The sequence below is a fragment of the Neomonachus schauinslandi genome, chromosome 2 (assembly GCF_002201575.2).
Source record: "Neomonachus schauinslandi chromosome 2, ASM220157v2, whole genome shotgun sequence".
Taxonomy (NCBI): Eukaryota; Metazoa; Chordata; class Mammalia; order Carnivora; family Phocidae; genus Neomonachus; species Neomonachus schauinslandi.
In genome coordinates this window covers 80895311-80917625 of record NC_058404.1, presented here as the reverse complement: position 1 = coordinate 80917625, position 22315 = coordinate 80895311, and the positions used below count along the sequence as shown (strand labels likewise).

The 22315-nt window shown below is 44.7% G+C and overlaps 1 protein-coding gene across 1 annotated transcript in view; it reads right to left on the bottom strand.

Annotated features, from left to right (window-relative positions):
* Positions 1-500: 500 nt before the first annotated feature.
* The window catches only part of ZNF827 (zinc finger protein 827), a 128719-nt gene continuing 106904 nt past the window's right edge, over positions 501-22315 (bottom strand). Inside the window, exons 9-13 of the mRNA XM_044913079.1 lie at positions 12702-12839; positions 11051-11222; positions 9826-9992; positions 1018-1209; positions 501-682 (exon numbers count right to left, since the gene is read on the bottom strand). Coding sequence (XP_044769014.1) covers positions 501-682; positions 1018-1209; positions 9826-9992; positions 11051-11222; positions 12702-12839 — 851 coding nt within the window. The remainder of the gene's footprint in view (positions 683-1017; positions 1210-9825; positions 9993-11050; positions 11223-12701; positions 12840-22315) is intronic.

The window sequence follows — 22315 nt, the reverse complement described above, 5'->3', positions numbered from 1 at the left end:
ACACACTGCCTCCTGCCTGTTCGAAAAGGCAAGGATCCAATATTTGGGGGTGGGGTGCGGGTGGGCTTGTTGTGATGCTGGTTTAAAAGATACATGGCAAATCATCTAAAAAAAATAAGTCACAGATAGCGAAGGGCTGTGAGAGTGTAATGAATTACGCTCGGGGACATAAGCCCCAAGTCCATAAAATCCAGTCCGAACCAAACTCAAGCAGTGTAGGCTGAGTCTACCCCCTGCATGCCGAGCGGCTCCAACACGTCTTCTTGCTTGCCAGGACTCCTGGGGAATTTGTGCAATGGATTCTCCTGCTGCGTCTGCTGACCCCCCGGGGAACAGGTCTGATTCATACCCGGCTCAAGGTAGCAGAGATGCCTGACTGACTAGCCCCATGCCAAGCTCTCCCTCTCCGTGACCCCAGAACCGTCAGGGGAGGGGGGAGGGGGAGGGACGGGGAGGGGTGTTTAATAACAACACAGTAAAAGGTTCTGTACTTGCTTTCCTTACTTGAGCCCACCGGTGGGGACAGTGTGGCATTTCTTATGCTCCAGCAGCTGTTCAGGTGTCTTCATGAACTTGTGGCACACGTCACACTCAAACATCCGGGTGATGAGGTGTATCTGCAGATGGCGCTCGAACATGTTCTTCGTCTTGCAGACGAAGTTGCAAAAAACGCATTCGAACCCTGAAAGGACGGGAGCTGGGTGTACGGGTGCACGGGGCAGAGGGACAGGAGGGCAGGAGGGGGACAGACATCACCCCGTTTCTCCTCTTCCCCAGCTATGCCCTTGCAGGCACCGTTTCCTGCATCTGTGTGGCAGAAGGAGTTAAGTGTACAGTTCCAGAATCAGCGTCACACTGCCCATCCATCCACCCCATATTTGGGTGCAAATCAAGCCAAAAGAAATACAAATTTGAGGCGATGATAGCGTTATACTGTTCCCAGGCCTACTGTCTGTTTTCCAACATCACTCCCCTTGAGGGCTTATTTTTAAGCAGGCCAACCCACTCCTCCCTCACCTTTCTCTGGCTTTTCCTCACTGTTCACTGAGGGCTGACTCCCAGGCACGACAGAGATGACCAGCAGGTTATTCCCACTCTTGTTTTTCTGAGAGCTGTCTGAATCGTCTTTGCTGTTGGCCGAATCACTCAGAGCTGAGAGGGAGGAGGAAGAGGGGCTGTTTGATTCACTGGGGGTCTTCCTGTCTTCTCCTGAAAAAACAAAAAAACAAACAAACAAACCCCCCCCAAAACCCGGTCTGTTATTTAGGAGATGATAACCCTCGAATAACAGCAAGTAGGGGTGGGGGTGGTGGGGGGTCTCGTGGCTACATCATCATTCAGGGAAGACAGGGTGAGGTTCCCAGCTCTCCCAGGGTACCTACTGGGACCCCAGGTCCCCATCATCTACAATGATGACACTTGTGGGACTTGGGAACTCTGTCATGCTTTGAACACAGTATCTCATTTTATCTTCTCAAAAATCCAGTGAGACACAACTGTTAGCACTCCTGTTTCACAGATGAGGGGAGGGAGGCACAGTCAGGGTAACTTGGCCTAAGTCACACACTAGGAAGTGGTGGAGCAGAGATTTCAGTTGGTCCGACTCTGGGAACCATGCTCTTCATGGACTGGATTCTCCCTCAAACCCAGGAGTAAACCAATTGGGAGGCCATTAAAATTCAGTGTCAGGAGACTAATGCTTCCACTCAAGATGAAGTGTCAAGAGACTGGATTTACCATTGCTGCTGAAAGAACTAAAACAAAACCAGACAAAATATATCAAACAATAGTTGTTGTTGTTGTTTTTTTTTTCCCCCAAAATAGTTTTTACAACATTGGACATCAGGCTCTGAAGAGTGATCCCTGGGAGACAAGAAAGAAGAGAGGTGGCCCACTTCCTGCCTTTAGAGAGTTTACTTCTCAGCCTGCAGTGCAGGGGTGGGGACCTGCCCATCAGACTCACTGAATTGAGGAGAGAGCGCTAAGGGTCTGGGGAGATCAACATTGCTGGACTTGGTGGGGCAGGGTGCCAGATGGGGGCGAACAGTACAGAGGAAAAACTCAAAGACCTGCAGGGGGTCCCCCACGAGTATTCATTCAGCAGAGTAGGGATCAGAGCACATGTGTGAGAAACCCCCCAAGACTGGAGGGAAAAAAGGCCATGTGAAAGGCTCAGAAAACACTGCTGTTTCCACTAGCCAGATTAGAAACACTCACAATTCCCAGGGCATTGGGTAGGAAACTGAAGATGATCTCTTAGGAGTGGGTAATGATTGGCCCTAGTTGGACCACTGCTTCAGACCTGCCTGACAAGTCACAAAAGCAAGACTCAAAGGAGTCAAATTTTCCAAGTAATTAACTGCATCCTAAAACAAAGGTCAAGAATTTTTATGGGAATATAAAATATCCAGCACCCAGGAAGGCTAATCACAATGTCTGATATCCAAACAAAGATTAGCAGGCATGCCAAGAAACAAGAAAACACAACCTAAAATGGGGAGAATAATTAACCAGTCAAAACTGACCCAGAACTGACACAGTTGTTAGAATTTGCAGAGAAGGACATAATGTTATTATAACTATAGTCTATATATTGAAAAAGTTAAATAGAGATATGAAAGATACAAAAAAGATCCAAATCAAATTTCTAGAGATGAAAATTACAACGTCTGAGATGAAAAATATACCGGATGGGATTACCAGCAATTTAGACATGGCAGAAGATTAGTGAACCTTGAAGGTAATAGTAATAGAAATTATCTGCAATGAAACAGAGGGAAAAAAGAATCATAAAAATGAAAAGAGCATCAGTGGATTGTGGGATGCCTTCAGGTAGCTTAATATAAATTTAACTGGAGTCCCTGATGGGGTGGGAAGGGCAGAAAAATCTGAGAAGGCCAAAACTTTTTCAAATTGGGGAAAACCATAAACCCACAGATCCAAGAAGCAAAATGAACCGCATGCATGAGAAAGATGAAGAAATCTATACCAAGAGATATCAAAACCAGTGATAAAGAAAAAAAAAAAATCCCTAAAGGCAGCCTAAGGAAAAAGGATACATTCTGTGTAGAGGAACAAAAATAAGGATGACAGCAGATTTCTCACGGGAAACAATGCGAGCGAGAAGTAGTGGAGTGCCATCTTTAAAGTGCTGAAGGGAACAGCTGTCAATCTGAGATCTCATACTCTGTGAAAATGGATTTCAAAAATGAAGCTTCCCTCCCCACCCAAAAGGGGGAAAGAATTCATCGCCAGCAGACGAGAATTACAAAAAATGTTAAAAGAAATTCTTGAGGGCCCCTGGGTGGGTCAGTCATTGGGAGTCTGCCTTCGGCTCAGATCATGATCCCAGGGTCCTGGGATCAAGCCCAGCATCGGGTTCCCTGCTCCGCAGGAAGCCTACTTCTCCCTCTCCCACTCCCCCTGCTTGTCCCTCTCTTGCTGTGTCTCTCTCTGTCAAATACATAAATAAAAATATTAAGAAAAAAATAGAAAGAAATTCTTGAGGCAGAAGGAAAATGACACCAAAAGTAAAAATGGATCTACACAAAAGAATGAAGAGCACAGGAAATGGCAACTCCATGGCCAAATACCTGAGTTTTCTTATTTAAATCTCTCTAAAAGAGAATCAAAGTGATTTTGTTAAAAAAGAATAATGTCATAGAGGGTTTATAACATAAATAAGTAAAATATGACAGTGATAGCATAAAGGCTGGGAGAGGAGACAGGGAAGTATGCTATTGTGAGGATCTTACACTGCACATGAAAAGGTACAATATCACTTGAACATGTACTGTAATAAATTAACAATGTACATTACACACCCCAAATAACTGGAAGGTTCTATGCTGTTCATGGTTTGGGAGACTTGATACTGTTAAGATGTCATTTCTCCCCAAACGAGATTGAAGCAGGCCCATCATTTTAGGTTAGGGTAGGAAATACAGGGAGACTGTGCGTCAGTTCCCTTCAAATCAGTCAGTTAAGTAATCTAGTGACTGTGAACTCTAGAAATGAACTTTATCAGGAGATTTAAAAAAAACAAATCATATATTATATACAGGCATAAAAAAGTCCAGAAGTAAACAAAGCTGTAATGGTGGTGACAGCTAGTGGGTGAAATTATCAGCGGTATGTTTGTTTTCTTTTATTTGGTTTTCAGAATTTTTTAAAGTGACCATAAATTACTTGTCCAATTTAAAATTTTTTTTTTAAAAGAGGAAGGAAGAAATATTTACCCTCTTGCAATGTTTCCAAGTCTTGTTCCCGGCAAACCTGCACTTATGTCCAGGGAAGACAGCGCTTACTTCAGTTTACAATTTTAAAAATCTTGTTCCCAGTAGGATGGAACTTGGTTCCTGGAAAGACACTATGTGACCTCACTCACTGACCCACAAGGAGGGAGGGAATATGCCTTTAAAGTATAGACCCCCTTTGGTACAAGGAAGCTGGTGAAAGCTGGCACCATCATTGCCAGTCTCTTATCTAAATATTTAACCAGGTTAGTCACATTTTGTAGACAAACAGAGTATGTTCAGTAGGGGCCCTGAGTCTATTGCTTCACCAAATCCATCCTCTAAGGTGGGTCTTATCCATAGAATCTTGCAAGTGATTATTTTATTTTTTTTAATTTTATTTTTTTAAAGATTTTATTTATTTATTTGACAGAGAGATAGCGAGAGAGGGAACACAAGTAGGAGGAGTGGGAGAGGGAGAAGCAGGCCTCCCGCAGAGCAGGGAGCCCGATGCGGGGCTCGATCCCAGGACCCTGAGATCATGACGTGAGCCGAAGGCAGACGCTTAACGACTGAGCCACCCAGGTGCCCCAGCAAGTGATTATTTTAAATTAGTTTTTAGAGTTAAAACCTATAATTTTAATTACCGTCTTTAACAATAGCGGCAAGTACCCTGAGGCTTAAGACACTGGAGAGAGCTGTCTAAATTAATAAATGTATAAACATACAGGTGCCAAGGCAGCTGCTCTGTGAGTCAGTGTGGGGAAATAGCCCAGTCCACTCAAGCTGTGATCCCTACCCCACACCGCTTCCTCTGCTCTCAGTCCTCATCTCCCTTGGCTCTGTAGGGAGTGAGCCAGGGTGCCCTTGTCAACTCAGTCCATGGCTCACTGATCCAAGGGGTCATTCATTTTCAGCAGCACAAAGATTCTTGGTGAAGGACATTACCGCACAGGTAATGCAACCTCATACATTAGGACAGCCAGCTAAAGAGAACTTGAAAAAAACCTAAATAGTTCATAATCTAACATGACACAAAATGATAAATTGAGACCATAAAAATTATCAGTTGTCTTGCTGCCTCAATATAAACACCATTACATTTTTGATGTACTTTTAATTTTTTTAGAAGTAAGCATATCTATTTTAAAATTGTTGCCGCTAATTGCATAGTAGTTAAGAATAAGGACTTCAGATCCGGAATGCCTGAGTTTGATTTTTTTTTTTTAAAGATTTTATTTATTTATTTGACAGAGAGAGAGATAGCGAGAGCAGGAACACAAGCAGGGGGAGTGGGAGAGGGAGAAGCAGGCTTCCCGCCGAGCAGGGAGCCCGATGCGGGGCTCGATCCCAGGACGCTGGGATCATGACCTGAGCCAGAGGCAGACGCTTAATGACTGAGCCACCCAGGCACCCTGATATTTTTTAAAAGATTTTATTTATTTATTTGAGAGAGAGAGAGAGACAGTGAGTGAGAGAGCACAAGCTGGGGGGGAGGGGCAGAGAGAGGGAAAAGCAGACTCCCCACTGAGCAGGGTGCCCGACGTGGGGCTTGATCCCAGGACCCTGGGATCATGACCTGAGCCGAAGGCAGCAGCTTAACCGACTGAGCCACCCAGGCACCCCCAGAATACCTGAGTTGGAATGCCACCTGTATCATTTAATGGCTGAATAACTTAAGAGAAAGGATTTAATTTAGTGCTTCAATGATCTCATCTTAAAAATGGGGTTAATATCAGCAGCCTCATATGTTTGTTGTGGGGATCAAACAGGTTTTTATACATAAAGCACCAAGAACAATGCCTGGCTCATTGCATGCATTATAGAAGAATGTATTATTATTATTATTATTATTATTATTATTATTATTATTATTATAAAATATAACATATAGGGGCACCTGCGTGGCTCAGTCGTTAAGCACCTGCCTTCAGCTCAGGTCATGATCCCAGGGTCCTGGGATCGAGCCCCGCATTGGGCTCCCTGCTCGGCGGGAAGCTGCTTCTCCCTCTCCCACTCCCCCTGTGTGTGTTCTCTCTCTCACTGTGTCTCTCTCTATCAAATAAATAAAATCTTTAAAAAATATATATATATATAACATACAATATTTATAAATAATAATAACAATCATTAACACTGTATTTTCCCATGCTGGCACATAGTTGGCTCTCAAAATTTATGAAAATAATTATTAATTAATGGTTTTAAATGATAGTGTTAGGGGCACCTGGGTGGTTCAGTCAGTTAAGCATTTGACTCTTGGTTTCGGATCAGGTCATGATCTCAGTGTTGTGAGATCGAGCCCCATGTCCGGCTCTGCACTCAGTGGGGAGTCTGCTTGAGATTCTCTCCTTCTGCCCCTCCCCCTGTTCACTCGCATGCTCACGCTCTCTAAAATAAATAAATGAATCTTAAGAAAAGAAAGTTACAAATCATATGTAACTCTTAAAAAAAAAGAAAATTAATATTCCATTGTTGATTTTTTTCCCTATGGAGATTCTCCCAGAAGGATTACTGAGTTACAGGCATTTTCAAGCCTCTTGGTCTATACTACCTAAGTAGTTTTCAAAAGTTCTCCCACTCTGTAGGGTCATGGCCATAAAAGTATCAGCAGCATCCAATGACCATGGGTAATGCTGTAAAACACATTCCTAATGCAATCGGTGAAATGTAAGCCACTCTTGAGTTTTAATTTGATGGCTAGTGAGGTCAAATATTTTTCCTTTTGTCGAGTGGTTAGCTTTTATTTCTTTTTTGTGTATTAACTGTTTATGTCCTTTGTAAATTCTTCACTTAGAGACCTGAAGGGTTTCTTACCAGTTTATACAAATTTTCTATGCAGTAAATGTATCAGACTTTGTCATTTTTACAAACACACTCTTCAGACTGGTTTTTTGGTTTTGTTTTCCTTCTCTTTTCCTTTTCTTTTGCGAAGAGAAGAAGATATTCTTATGCAGCAAATCTCTTGATTCTTTTCTTTTGCCATTTCTTGAATCACTTAAGCTTTCACAAATCCTCCTCACTCTGGAAGTCTGATAAACATTCTATTTTCTTCAAGCTTTTCTAGGGCTGATTTGTTAACGGGGATTATGTAAGTCATCTGATATTTATTTTGGTGTCGGTGTGAGGTAAAGTATTGATGGTTGTATTTCCCAAATAGCTATTCAGGTTCCTCAATGCTGTTACGGCAGCATTTAAACATTGCAGCCAAATTTGCATCAAGGACACTGGGAGCACCAGAAGGAGTATCTTTCCCTTGTTCTCTGCAGACACAAAGAGCAAGGGAGTGGGAGCAAGAGGGTAAGGAGGGGTCACTGGGAAGAAACTACCTAAACAGAGGGCAGTTCCTCAGATACCCACTCAGCACCCTGCTCACCAGTGTGCCCTGGGTAAGAGTAGCCAGGAAGGAAGTATGGAAAGCACATGGATTCTGTGGGAGACAGAGCTCATCCTGTAGATCACAACTTCATGTCTGTAACAAGAAAGCACTGCAGATTTCCTAGGGGACTGAAATAAAAGGTGCCCATTCTTATGACAGGTAAATCATATCAGAGAACAAGGTCCACAGAATTAGAGAACTTTATGCCTGTTGGGCATCTCCTGCACATTCAAAAAGTCAGGGAATGGATGAAGGTCCAGGGAAGTTAAATGAGTTTCTACATTTGCAGTGCTATTTATGGTAACATGGGGTCTAGAACTAGGGTCTAGAATCCAAAGTGTGTTTCCCTCCATCCCCAGTAACTTCTTCCACATAGATTATACGCATAAGTCGGTAGACTCTCAGGGTTCAGTAAGGGCCATGTTGGAATAATTTTCTTGCTTAACACACACAGATGTGTGTAAGTGTGCTTGCACACATATACTCATTTACTGGATGAACGTTTACTCCGCACTTACACGGTGCAGGCACTGGCCCAGGTGCTCAAGAGACAATGGCAACTTAGATAAGCTTCCTATTCTCGGGGGTATACAGTATAATATGTATCACATAGCATATATACTGCTTTATATCATAACTTTATAACTACACAGCTTATTAATTAACAGATTTAGATGGACATATCTTGGGTCAAATTCAAACACTTCAGAACAGCAACCGCATGCAAGAAATCCTCGCTGTGAAGACCATTAGCTTCTAAAAGGGGTCCTTTGGCCAAATCTAGCCTCCTGTTTTTGTAAATAAAGTTTTATTGGAACACTGCCAGGCCCACTTTTTTGTGTACTGTCCACTCTACTTTCAAATTTCAGCTCATTCCAATAAATGTAGTGACAGAAACTGTATGGCCTGAAAGCCTAAAATATTCACTATCTGGCCCTTACAAAAAACAAAACAAAACAAAACAAAACAAAAAACCACCAAACTCTGTTAGTTTCCCTGGCTAAAAAAAGCCTATAAAAAGTTTATAACCTTATTCCCTAATAGCAGCAGTGTTAAAGGCTTCTACTGTACTAAAAAAGCAACTTCCTTAATGCATTTCACTCTGGCTCTCTGTGATAACAAATGAGAATATTCTTCCCAGGTAGACAAGGAGCCCCTCCACCTCAGAGGGAACAAGATCTCTGTGTTCCCAGTGGCAGTGAGTGTGTTTGCATTGGGTACTTGTGAATGTGAAGTTTCTATCGATGATAATGAAGCGATTCTACATCCAACTGCTTTCCAGCTATTATGGTTTCTATGGTTTCCTTGAGGTGGGGTGGTGGTAGAGGGGCTGTGGCCTGGGGAGAAGGTTCTTGACTGGGCTTAGACACACTTGGGGCGGAGAGGGTTAGAAGAATAGGAGAGTCACAGAAAAGAGGGAAAAAAAAGAATATCTGAAAAGCCAGTGGAAATGGAAGACAGGCTGGCCTTTCCCTTCATTAGCCACTCCAGAAATGTTGAATTTAGTTTGTCTTTGACATGGGTTTCCCAGCTCACCTGCTGCCCACGGTGCTAATGTGAGAGCCAGACAACCAACTGTAAAAATGGCACCTTCTCACCCACCATAAGGGCTCTCTGCAGACCTCCAAGTCATAGCTGCTCAACTTACGACAAAAGCAAGCTTTTATTGCTGTTGGCACCACGGAACCAAGGCGGCCGGTTAAAGCACAGAGAGCTCCTTCTTGGCCGAGCATGTGGTCAGCACAACTGTCTGGGAAATTCCCCTTACCCAAATCCTTCAAGTACCAGTGACGCCAGTGGCTGAGTCAACACCCAGGGCTGGCAGTTAGCAACATCAGCTTGTAATTTGTAAGCACCACAAAATGCTGGGGGGGGTGGGGTGGGGGGTGGGGAGGGGAGTGGAGGGGCTCCTCCTCACTCTCACTTAATGACTCCACCTTGGTGTCATTTGTAACCCTCAGTTGTGAGAGGATAATTGCATGGTGAAGTCACAATGTTAACATCATGAAAAGGAAGACGTGAACCAGAACGGCAAGCGCCTTAAATGAAAGGCGAACCCTGCGCAACGGGGCTCTGCTACCCTGGGAGAGTCCTTCCTTCGGAGGAAGGAGAGGTCCGCGTCGCCTGGTGACGGTGATGCATCTGCCAGGTGGGCAAGCACTCTGGGGTGGTTGGGGGATGGAGGAGAGAAGGACCGACAGTGATGGTCACCTGTGTGCTTGGTGCCAATGTGAGCCTTTATCTCTGCTTCCTCCATGGTGACAAAGTCACAGGCGGTGCAGCAGATGGAAAACATCCACTGCTCCTTGTCCACGTGGAGTGACATGTGGCTGACAAACTGGACATTGAGCTCGGTCTCAAATCCACACACATGACAGCTATATGAGGGGACGACAAAACAAAAAAGGGGGAGAGAGAAGAGTGATACTTTGTGGTCCACTCAGAAAGCTGGACTCTTACACATGTTTTTCGTCCCGCCTAAACGTTTTGCATTAGAAAATTCTTCGGCTTTCTGGGAGGCCTCTGCAGTAGTCACTGTGCCAAACGGATTAAGTGCCGGCATAACATAACAATCCCATACACGCTATAATCATAATCATAAAGTTAATTAAAAATTACAGATTCCAGATGCCACACATCACCTTACGGATTCCCTTGGGCAAAGAGATGCGGTGCAGCTTTGCCAGGATATTAGCGGTGCTGATACACTGGTAAATTCGGGGCACCCAGCATACCCAGTGAGCCTCTCTCTGGCTCTGGGAACCTTCGGTGTACCGATGAAGGCACATGCAGGTCCTCGGACGGCAGTGCAAGCAGGAGCAAGTCCCGTCTGTGACAGTTCCCAATAGAAGCCACCCATCCATGGAGACATTCCACACAAAAGCAGGTTTCCCCCAATCTGTACAGCCTGCCTCTTGGGCAAGATGCTGACCCTTGGGATTTTATAGCAACCAAACCAAATACTGATTCATGGTCGAATGTGGAAGGGACACATAAAATTCCAGGTACCGAAGACAACACGACCACGGGAAAATATGCAACGCTTTCAGGGCGATTTCCCCAGAGTTTTCAGATTTATTTTTCCTACTCTTTTTCTCCGTAGGACAGTTCTCAGGTAGCAGCAAGGTGCTCTGTTACAAAGATGGAAACTTCCCAGCTGCACAAACCTAAAAGCTAATAACCCCCGGAGCCCTGCCGCTCTCTGGAGCTCCACCCCAGAGAGCCACCTCCGAGACCATTTCCCTTTCAATTAATTCTACTAGGGCCACCCAGGCCAAGAGAGGAGTCAGCGCAGCTTCCGGGTTCAGTCTAAGCAGAGCAAATATTACAACGAAGGTTTGCACTGTGACTGAGGAGAGACATCTCATCACGTAGGCCCTAGCACACGGGCGGGGAGTGTTCGAGAAAGTTGGGCACGGTTCCATTCACCGCTCACCTGTAATAATAAGGGTGCTTCTTCCCATCACTGCCTTCAGAGGTGACGGCGCTGACGATGTCCTCCGTGTCCGTGCTCACCAGCTTCACCGAGTGGACGGTCAGGTGCTGGTTCAGGTTCGCACGACACTTGGCCGCGTATGGGCACAAGTGGCATTTGTATTTTCTTTCCTCTGCGGGGGAAGCAAAGGGAAACAACCCAAACTGCTCTTAAAAATGAACACCCAACACCTTGCAAGCAGCCGCTTAGAGCTCTGCAGGAAAAGGAGGGTTCAAATCTCATTTCAAATGGGGACCAAGGGAACCCCTAGGAATTATAAGTATCTAACAGTCTCTATCCAGCAGGTCACTGCTGTATTTATCAGCACTTTCAAAGATTACAGCAAGTCCCAGGACAACTGGACCATCTGCTTTTTCCTAGACACCCACAGGTCCCTCTTCCTGCTAAGGGGAGCCCCACAAGGGCTAAAAGAATATCGTGTATGTGTGAGCGTGCGTGTGCGCACATACTCCCCACGTGTCAGCCGAGAGTGGGCGCTTGGCTGGAGAAAGGGCAGGGGAACACAGCCTTCCTAGGACTGGTGTAAGAGAAGCCCCATCATTTTCCCTAAGCCCCAGGCCTACAGCAGCCAAGAAATCAAAAACTAATGAAATTAAAGGGGGCAAAAAATGACTCGTGTGAAATGATTTAATGGGCAATTTTCATTTTACGTAAATAAAATTAAAAATTCCAATTTATTTCTTAATGAAAACCCTCTCGTAAAACTGACAACGTTTCAGGACTCTCTGCAGAGTGGCATTCTGAATTCATTCGATTCATCAAGCAAATTATAGTAAAAGGAGCAGGCTTTGCTTTCATTGTGCAGATAAAGGTGGCCGACGGGGGCAGAAAAAGCAAAGAGCAACTTCATTTTCTATCCCTGATTCTTACTTTGTATTACTGGGCTTGGCTTTAAAGAATACCCAGTCTTATCTACTTCACAGCAGAGAATGAGGAATGAAGTTTTTCCCCAACAAAATGTAAGGCATCAGCATTATTACTACGGATAGTCCCCCACATTTGAAGTGCTGGCGGCCCGGGGCTTCGTGGGGCTAGGGGAGGAGCCCCGCGGTGCAGATAAAGTACAGTTCGTTCTTCTGGGGGAGAAGGAACTGATTTTCGTTGCATTAATTAAGTTACTATTTATTCCGCCTTTATCCTTCCTTAATTTGGTTGCCTTCCCTTTCGCAACACGTAGAATCAAGCACATTTCTCTACTATTACATGAAGGTAAAGATAGCAACTGTTTCCCCATCAGCTGCTCTGTCCCTCAGCTGCTCCCATTTACCACGCTAAGATGAAACCAATGAGACGGGGTGGGGGGGGGCAGCCCCATCCCCCGCACCCTCAAGATGAGAGCAGTATGGTGCTTAGAGTGCCGGAATTTACCCGGATACACCTACATGCCTCTCTTTTCTCACCAATCCTACTTTCAATATAAACCGTTTCCAGGGCCGCCTTTGAATGCGCCAGGTACAGTGGCTTGAAAGGTCAGGACAGAAACATTTCCGCCACTTCCTGTTATAATTCTCTCAGAGAAACTCAGCTTCTTGAGAAGAGAGAAGCTGGTGATCCAGAGTGTCAAGGGCATCCGAGTGAGTTCCTGACTCACCTGTGTGCAGCGAGAGATGTCGGGACAACGTCTGCTGTCGGCCAAACACTTTCCCACACACGTCACATGGGAAAAGCTGGTCATTGAATTTCCAGGATGGCAATCCATTTCCTGCCTCTAGTACTATCTTGTCTGTGTCTGGGCCAAAAGAGCAAAGCATCATGAGGGGTAAACAAGGCATCATGAACAAATTTCATTTTAGTCAATATTCTTCAGAACTTTAGCAGAGGCTTCCTTCTGAAGAATGTGGCTGGTAACTGCCTGTAAGTCCCAGTAACCTCTGGTCTTTGTGTTCATTTCCTGTTTCTAAGAAGGCTATTCTTGAAAGTTGTGGTGGCAAATGGATTCCAGTTCTAGCCAAGTCTCCAGTGTTTTCTCTCTCTGTCACTAAAGGTCAGCCAACCAAACCCTCCAGTAGGTTGGTAGCATGCTTTAGCACTGTGCGCAGTATACAGTCGGTACTCAGTATTTGCTAAGTGAGTGAATGGTTGAGTGGCATATTAAAACTCCAGACATGCACACTCTTGCCACAAGACGGTATATAGAGAGTGCCAGATCTCGGATTCTTTTTTTTTTTTTTTAAAGATTTTATTCATTTGACAGAGACAGCGAGAGAGGGAACACAAGCAGGGGGAGTGGGAGAGGGAGAAGCAGGCTTCCCTCGGAGCAGGGAGCCCGATGCAGGGCTCGATCCCAGAACCCTGGGATCATGACCCGAGCTGAAGGCAGACGCTTAACGACCGAGCCACCCAGGCGCCCCTAAATCTCAGATTCTGATGGGAAAACAAATAGTTCGATCCTTTGAAGAAAATACACTTCCACTGCCCTTTATGAAGAAAAGTTTTGCCCTATGTTTTGGGTTGTGCCGAATCCTTAATGAGGAACCTAATGTTACAGACTCGGTGATGACAACTGCATCCTACTTGCTATGTTTGTGTCCCCGCCCCCCAAATTCATATGTTGAGACCCTAATGCCCAAGATGAGGGTATTAGGAGGTCACACCCTGGGAGATGACTGGGTCGTGAGGGTGAGCCTCATGAATGGGGGTGAGCCTCTTACAAAGGAGGCCCCCAGAGAACTCTCTTGCCCCTTTTGCCATGTGAAGACACAGCGAGCAGTAGGCAGTCTGGGACCTGGAGGAGGCCCTACTCCACCATGCTGGCACCCTGATTTCAGACTTCTGGCCTCCAGAACCGTGAACAATAGATTTCTACTGTTACTATAAGCTAGCCTGTCTGTGGTATTTTGTCATAGCAGACTCAATGGACGCAGACGCTACTCCACATAACACTCCCCAAGGCAGGAGGGCACAACTAGAATTTCCCCGAAGGTCTCATCCAATTAGGGAAAGTGATGAGTGCTGCCAGTTATCTGTACATAATTCGCAGCCATGACTGGGAGATGTGTGGACATTAATACATCCCCCCCCTCTTGTCATCTTAAAAAGTTTTTATTTTCTCATCATCATCCACAGGATTCCCTCTGATTTTCTCATCTGTATTTCTTCCCACTGAACTCTAAATGGGTTGCACAAACATAACTTCTACAGTAATATAAGGAGACGGGTGACAGAGAGAATACCAAAAAGGACTGAAGGGGACCCTTGTCTGGGCCACTAAGAGGCTTTAAAGGTCTCACTCTGAAGAACAAGACAATTTACTGAGTTGACAGCTTGTCCTTTACCTCGGTGAATGATCGTGAATCTTTTTAAGGCACACCAGATGTTGCTTTATGGAACCGGATGCCAAGCGGCGATAATTAAATGGTAGAAAAAACTTTTCGGAAGATCCATGCGGATGAAAATGCTCAGACCACCGGACAGAGACCTCAGAAGGGAGAACTTTATTTCCCACAGTTTGGTTAAAACTGCTCCCCAGATACAGGCTTGCACCTGCATTTGGGCGAGTGGGCGGGACCAGTTTTTGTTTGAATGCGGATTTGCCAGATAGTGTAATCTAAGGATGAGCAGAAACCAATACGAGTATGTCTGGGGGGGAGGGGGGTGGGGGATGATGGGGGCATCACAGTCCTGTTTGCTCTGAGGCACCTGCCAGCGATCCCAATGCTGATAAGGCACATTTATTGATTTATCTGTGTTTGTTAAAACACAGCTCTTTGGGCCTCAGGGAGAACAGCCAGTCTTATTAAAGCAGGACCGTGTGACTAAAACCCTCCCGGGGGCGGGGGGTAAGGGGCAGAATCCGGGGGGAAGGGGGTAGGCGAAAAGGGAGGTCCTGGCCACTGAGCTGTGGAGGACACAAGAACCACTCTCAGATGACTGTCCTTGAGCCCAAGCAAGCAGTGGCCATTTCAGCCACGCTGCCATGAGAGGGCATTTTAGTAGTTCCTTTTAAGTGTGTAATCAAAATGGTGCTTCAAATGAGGGCACCAGTCATACTTATAAGGAGAGGTCAAGAGGGTACCAGGTCTTCCAATAACATTCACAATAAGAATGAATTAATTGGGTCACGTACCAAACAAGTTGATGCAATTAAAAATAAAGAAGTCTCCTAATAATTCTTTCAAGTATCAGTTGCACACTTGAGAAGTTGATGCATCATAAGAAGGCCACTTCCCTCCACGGGCCTTAGAAAACTATTAAAAATATGAATATTTGCTGCAGCGAAGGCGGGAAGCACACCCTCCAGTCACAGTGAAGCCGCCAGAGGCTTCAGGACCCGGCCGGGACCCGAGCCTTGTCTACACCAGCTTCTCTCCCCACCAGCAGCCACTCGTTTTCCCTTCACAGGTGGGAACAAGGGACCACAGGCCCTTTGCAGCTGGCCCACAACATGACCTGGAAATCACAGCCAGGTGAGGCTCCAGGTGGTGGAGTGCAGTGTGGAGGGGAGCGTTACTTTGACAAAACAAGCACCAAGGTAAAGGGCCTGCTCCTCTCCTCATGGAATTGCAAGGAAGCTTGTGCAAGGAGTCACTCCAGTGCCACGTGAGAAACTGCAGAATCTTTTTGGATTCCTGCTTCCCTCTCTTTTGTCACATTCAGTCAGTCACCAAAAGCTGTCCGTCTGGTTCTAGATGGAGATCTGAATGTGATGGGCACCTAGCAAGGACAAGCTTGGGAAGGTCTACGGTCTGCCCTTCCGAAGCAGGACTGGCCCCCATTACCCCTGAGAATTGTCAGCAGGCTCTCGAGGGGCATGCCAGAACAGAGTAGCTCCTCTGTCTCTTGTTCTTGATGACTGACCGTTATCAGAAATAGTTCATGATCCTGGGGCGCCTGGGTGGCTCAGTCGGTTAAGTGTCTGCCTTCGGCTCGGCTCATGGTCCTAGGGTCCTGGGACCGAGCCCCGCATCGGGCTCCCTGCTCGGCGGGAAGTCTGCTTCTCCCTCTGCCTCTGACCCTCCCTCCTGCTCGTGCTCTCACTGCATGCTCTCTCAAATGAATACAAGAAAAAAAATCTTTAAAAAAATATTTTACGATACTTAAATTGTGAGCCTATTGATAAAGAATTATTTATAAAAACGGATACGTAGGCCTGTACGAGTCTCTGTGAATTAGCAATAGTGACTGTAACCCCACATTAGGGAGACCACTGTGGGGACAGCAGCAGCGAGTATCCTGGTTCATAGATGCAGACACCCAGCGCCATCGCTGTCCTGGGACCCGAATGAGTTGGCATGGCTATCACTGCAGTCATAGGCTACAAGTTTAGCAAAAAGATTTCATGTTCTGATTTGTGTGTGTGTGTGTGTGTGTGTACAACACTGTGGAAGCTAAGACTGACATATATTTTTTAAATTTTATTTTATTATGTTAAGATTGACATATTTTTATGTAAAGTTTTTCTATTATTTGATTTTTAATTTTTTTATTTTATTTATTTATTTATTTTAAAGATTTTATTTATTTGACAGAGAGAAACACAGCGAGAGAGGGAACACAAGCAGAGGGAGGGGGAGAGGGAGAAGCAGGCTTCCCGCCGAGCAGAGAGCCCGATGCGGGGCTCGATCCCAGGACCCTGGGATCATGACCTGAGCCGAAGGCAGACGCTTAACGACTGAGCCACCCAGGCGCCCCTCTATTATTTGATTTTTTAAAAACTCTGGAAACGAACAAACGAAAGATCTCAAATATCTCAAAGATCCTTCTGGGATCTCAGTTCTACCAGAACTGAGTCATCACCTCTCACCAAGATTGCTGCTAAAGCCTCCTGAACAGCCCCTCTCCATTCCAATAGCCCCCCTCACTGGTTCTAGAATGGTCTTTCAGAGGCACAAATCTGATGTGTCTTGTCCTGTATTCCAATGGCCCCTCCAGGCCAGGCTCCTTCGAGTGCCTTCTGAAGAGTGTCACAATCCTTCACAATCCTTCTCCAACCAACTCCCGCCTTCAGCACCCCACTTCACCCCCAAACACCCAAATGTTCAGCAGAGTGAGCCGCTTGTCCTTTTGGAAAACGAACCAGTCCCTTTGAAGCCCTCAGTGCTTTTGAATCAGTTGTACCTGCACCAGAAACCCCTCCCCATCCCAGCCCTTGTTCTACACAACCAAGTCCGCCTCCTTGTCAAGCCCTGTGCAGATTTCATCTCCTCAGTAAACCTTCCCCAATTCCCCAGGCCCCAGGCAGAATGACTCATTTCCCCTCCTCTGTCCCAAAGCACTTTTATGAGTATTTTCATTGCACCACTTTACCTATTATATTATTTGTTGACATATCTTCTATATTACATACATCTTTCTCACATACAGCAGCCAGTGCGTCCAACGTGCAGCGGCGCTCGGTAAATGCGTTCTCTAGCCCCCCTTCCCTATTAGAATGTGAGTCATCGAGCGGAAGGGGTTCTATGTGATTGACTTCTGCGTCCTCAGCAATAGCACAGTGCCTGATACATAACAAGTGTGTAGTATAGATGTGCTGACTATTTGAATGACTGAATGAAAGCTAGATCTAAGTGAGGCAGGGAATAAACACTATTCTTCTTTTATAGTGGGAAAGACTGAGGCCCGGAGACGGCATTTGTTAAGGTTTATGGCCAATTCAGGGTGAAAATAAGGCTACTTGCCTTTTGAATAGGTGTTTTAACTCAACCCAAGAACTGTGACTTAAGGATTTTATTAGAGAAAATATCTGCGGGTCTGAGCCATACCCCAAAGGTTCTATATCCTTACTTCCTCCCAATAACAATAAGCCAGAAGATTATTCTTTCCAAGACAAACTCTTTGGCAGACTTTGTTGATCAGTTAACCCAGAAGCCCAGCACCCTATGAAGAACTCTTCACATTCATTATTAGTAGCAACAAGCATACAGCCAGCTGAGCACATTTCCACCTTAATTATCTTCTTCTGTTCTGCTAAAAAACAAAACTTAGCTTCTTTTACATTCATAAGGAATTTGCTTTATAAAACTTTTATTGAAGTATAACATTTAGCAGAAAATTCCACATGATAGTAACTGTTCTTTTAAACTGTTAATAGTCAAGAAACAGTTTGGAATATAGGTATTATTTTAAAACATTTTTTGCTCTTCTCCATCTTTATTCCCATATCCCTTAGCATTTGTTTCATTATCTTAAGTAGCTGTGAATAACGATTTTCTTCATTTCTTTTAGAGCAAAATCATCCTTTAATGATACCTTTTTTTATAGACAGTCTCAGAGGATTTTGTCTCCTACAAAGCATTTTATTTATCTTCATCGTCTTAGGCTCTGATTCCTACGATATCCATTAATTATTTCCACAAATTCCTGACTACTCAGTTTTATCTGACAGATGTTTTTCTCTCTACTTTCCCACCTGTGGCTTTTGTCTTGATTATCATTTGGGACCTTCCCTCTTTCTTAAACTGGTTTCTGTTTTACATGACATAAATACATACATAGGAGCAAGCCCTTTTATCCTCGCGGTACACTTGGAAAAACAGGATCCGAGTGAAAGGAGAGTCACCATCTTAGCAGTCCCAATATGAGGCTCTTGGCTCTTCCTGTTTGCGGTCCCTCATTCATAATGAGGCCTAATGACCAAGAGACGGTATGCCAAATTGTGTCTCTTATGACCTAGTGATCCAAGGGGATGCACCATTTCATGTCATGCACGGGTCCTGGGACGATGAACCCCAGCAAGTGTTTCTCGAAAAATTTCCATGAAATAAATCCAGCTGCTAGAATCTGGGAGGGAGCCTGACAGACTCGAAGGAACATTAGATCAAGTACAGGACTCCGATTCCTTCGAATCCATCTCTTTCGTTTCCAAGAGGAAGAAACCAAGGCATACATTCCAGTCCCTCTCCCACAACTTGTATAGGGTTGAGTACCAGAATCAAGGTTTCCATAGTAATGAAGGCTCCATCCTGCCCAAAACCTTAGTTCAGGGAGGAACCTTAAGGATCTTCTCCTTCAGTGTTCTCTTTTTACTTATAAGGAAACTGAGGCCTAGAGAAGTGAATTATCCCAGGTAACCTGGCTCATGCCTCTGGGAGAGCAGAGACTTCAGACCCTCGGGCTCACCGAAGCTCCTCCAAGCCTTTTGGGATCCATGCCAAAGGCTACAACAAACAAGGAAGGGATTTTTCTTCTCCTCCTGTCCTTTGGCTCTGAGTTTAATATTCTTGGTTACAAGTGGACATGTGCAGATTTAGCAACAATTCACAGACACTAAGATTTCTTTCCGTTTTTCTTCTTGAAAGTGTCAGCCTAGAATTTTTCCAGCCACAGAGAAGTTAGAAACTGTAGTATGTCGAGAGTCAGAATAAAGAAGGAACAAGAGGAAGATCAGATGGGAAAATCCTAAAAGCCATTTCCCTCTGAGGTAAACTAGTTATTCCTGAAGAAAATTCCCCTGGGCTTTTCATTTGACACTTGGGGCACATTTTTGGTAAACAAACAAACAAGCCCCACCACCACCACCACCCCTCAGCAAAACATACCAAAAAAAGAACAAGCAGGGCAAAGGAAAGGACTTGAGTTTGCTTCTTTTCCATTTGAACACCAGTTAGCCCCCAACTGGTGAACTGTTTGGCTTTGTTGGTGCATTTTGCTGTGTGAGAAGATCTCTGTATCTCCTGCCAAAACAATCTTCTCAAAGAACCATCTCTCAACCTGACTTTGGCAAGAGAAATGCGGAGAAGGCTTTATTTGGTTAAAGCCGTAAGCAAAAGATTGGCCAAAATGTGACCTCAACGCATGACGAACTGTCCAGATTGACTAAATCTGCATTGGCGGCTGCATGAGGAAGAGGCTCTGGGGCCGCCTGCGTTTTCCATTATGACAGACGGTATTTTGATCATTTCTTTCTTTCATTGTCAAGCCTGGAGTTTCAAGGCCGATCTCAACTGAAATTCTGAAATCCTGTGCATTTAGAGTCAGAATCCTGGATAGGTGATTATCTGGTTAGATCATGGCCCTGTGGGCTTCATCCTTTGGTTGCATGAGCTCTGCAGGCCTCTGCTTAAAACAAGCTGCCACCTTCTGAGGGCTGCTTGTGAATTAAGGAGTCAGCTGTGGTGAAGGACTCTTTGGGGGAGTTGACATCTTTGCTCTAGTGCTTGCAGTTCTTCTATAGCCTTAATGGGTTTTTTTTTTTTTTTTTTTTTCCTTTTTAAAGGTCACTTCAACTTAGGGTAACTTAGTCCTAACAGATCTATTAGGTTCCCTAGGGTCACCTCTCTGCAGGTCTTTGTGTAACCAAATCCCCTTTAAGGACCATTGCAAACATTCTGCCAAAGCATGGGATTTTCTGCCGGTCAAGACTTCAATTCAATGATCAGCTAGGACAGCAGAATTTAGTGATCGTTTTGGTCAATCTGTGACCAGTTAAAAACACTGGGTGGTGCTTCTTAGGCATAGGAGTTCACAGGCTTGATCTTCTGTAGGCTCCTTTCAAACTTTACTGCTTAACAAACTTAGGAGAGTCCACGCACAGGCCCTGGGAAGATGAAACCCATCAAGCATTTCTCCAAAACTTTCTGTGAAATAAACCCAGCTGGTAGAATTTGGGAGGGAGTTCTATCAAACTCTACTCAATAGAACATTAGATCAAGTAGAGGACACAGATTCCTTCGAATCCAACTCTTATATTTCCATGAGGAAGAAACCAAGGCATAAATTCTAGGCCTTCTCCCACCCCAGGGCACCCCACAACTTGTACCAGAATCAAGACTTCCATAGTTATGAAGGCTCCATCCTGCCCCAAACTTTAGGTCAGGGAAGCACCTTAAGGATCCTCTTCTCCAAAGTTCTCTTCTTACATTTAAGGAAACTGAAGTCCAAAGTACTTAAGCAATTGCCCCACAGTCTCATTCGGGCTCCTTTCAGCCTTGAGAAATCAATGCCAAAGTCTACAACCATGAACGGTTTGTGAAACTGGTTCTTAGTAAACATCCTGGGATCAACCCAGAAAAGTTGGATGACATTTTTTGCTTAGTGCTGGGCAATAGTTAGCCTCAATGAAATCCTTACTGGTTGACTTGTAATCTCTTAAGCTGGTAAAGAATCATAAATGCTTCCTACACCTGTTTTTTTTGTTTGTTTTTTGTGCAGGGCATTTTAAGTCAATAGAAGAAAACTGGACCTCGAATCCTCTGGTGATCAAAAACGGCTTGGACTTGGTACCCCTAATTCCAGTGAGGCTGATCACACAGAACTTGAGCACTTCAGGGAACTTCTCTAAGCATCCAAACATGGAGCATCACCACCAGCTTCTGTCACCTCTGTCTAACTTAACTTAAAAAAAAAATCCATTGGGAATTTGGATGCTGTGTCTACATTTTCCCCTTACTTGCATTTCCAAGATCAGTGGGTCCTCAACAAGTGCTTATTGAATACATGAGACAGTCACATCACCAAGATCATGATTGTTGAACTAAATGGCAACCTGATTCTACGTTGCAATGTGAAAGCAAACTGACAATATTGATCCAGGAGTCACATCTAAAGGACTTTGGTTATTATCTTGCCAAATCCATAGATCAGCGATCATCTCTCTTCTTCATGACGGTAGTAGGACTTAAAGTCTCAGCAGATGTTGTCAGAATGTCCTAATGTTGAGGACATTTATAAATCTTTGTTAGAAAACCATCAGGTCTGGGAGCTATGTCCTTCTTGTGGTTTTGTAACAGACCCTGCTGATTGCTTATGTAATATCTAACAGAGCTACAAGTTATTTTATTTTTAGGGTGGTTGTGTGCCCAGTTAAAAACATGCTCTTCCCTTCCCAGCCTCCATTGCAGTTAGGGGCTAGGCAGGAAAAACAGTTTGGGCCGATGAGATATAGGTAGGAGTTCCTGGGTAGAGAGTCTCTGACATTCCCCCACTCCCTGAAAAAATGACAGTCTTGTAAAAAGGCCATTCACCCTGGGCTCTTCTTCCTCAGATGTCTGGAGGTAGAGCAGCCCTCTTTCAACCATGCAGATGAAAGGCATCTAATAAGGGTTGGTACAGCAGAAAATCAGAAGGAGGCTGGGTCCTCAAACAGCCACACCAGCCCCATCCTGTCTATTTCGGAATTCCTTCTTATGTGGAAAAAAACCCAGATGCCCATTTGGTTAAGTCACTGTGGTAAGCTGAACATAATTGTAACAGAGAAAGGCTTAAACTGTATAACTAGTTTCACCCCATTTTGGCAGTTTATCTCCATTATGCAAAACAGTATCAGAG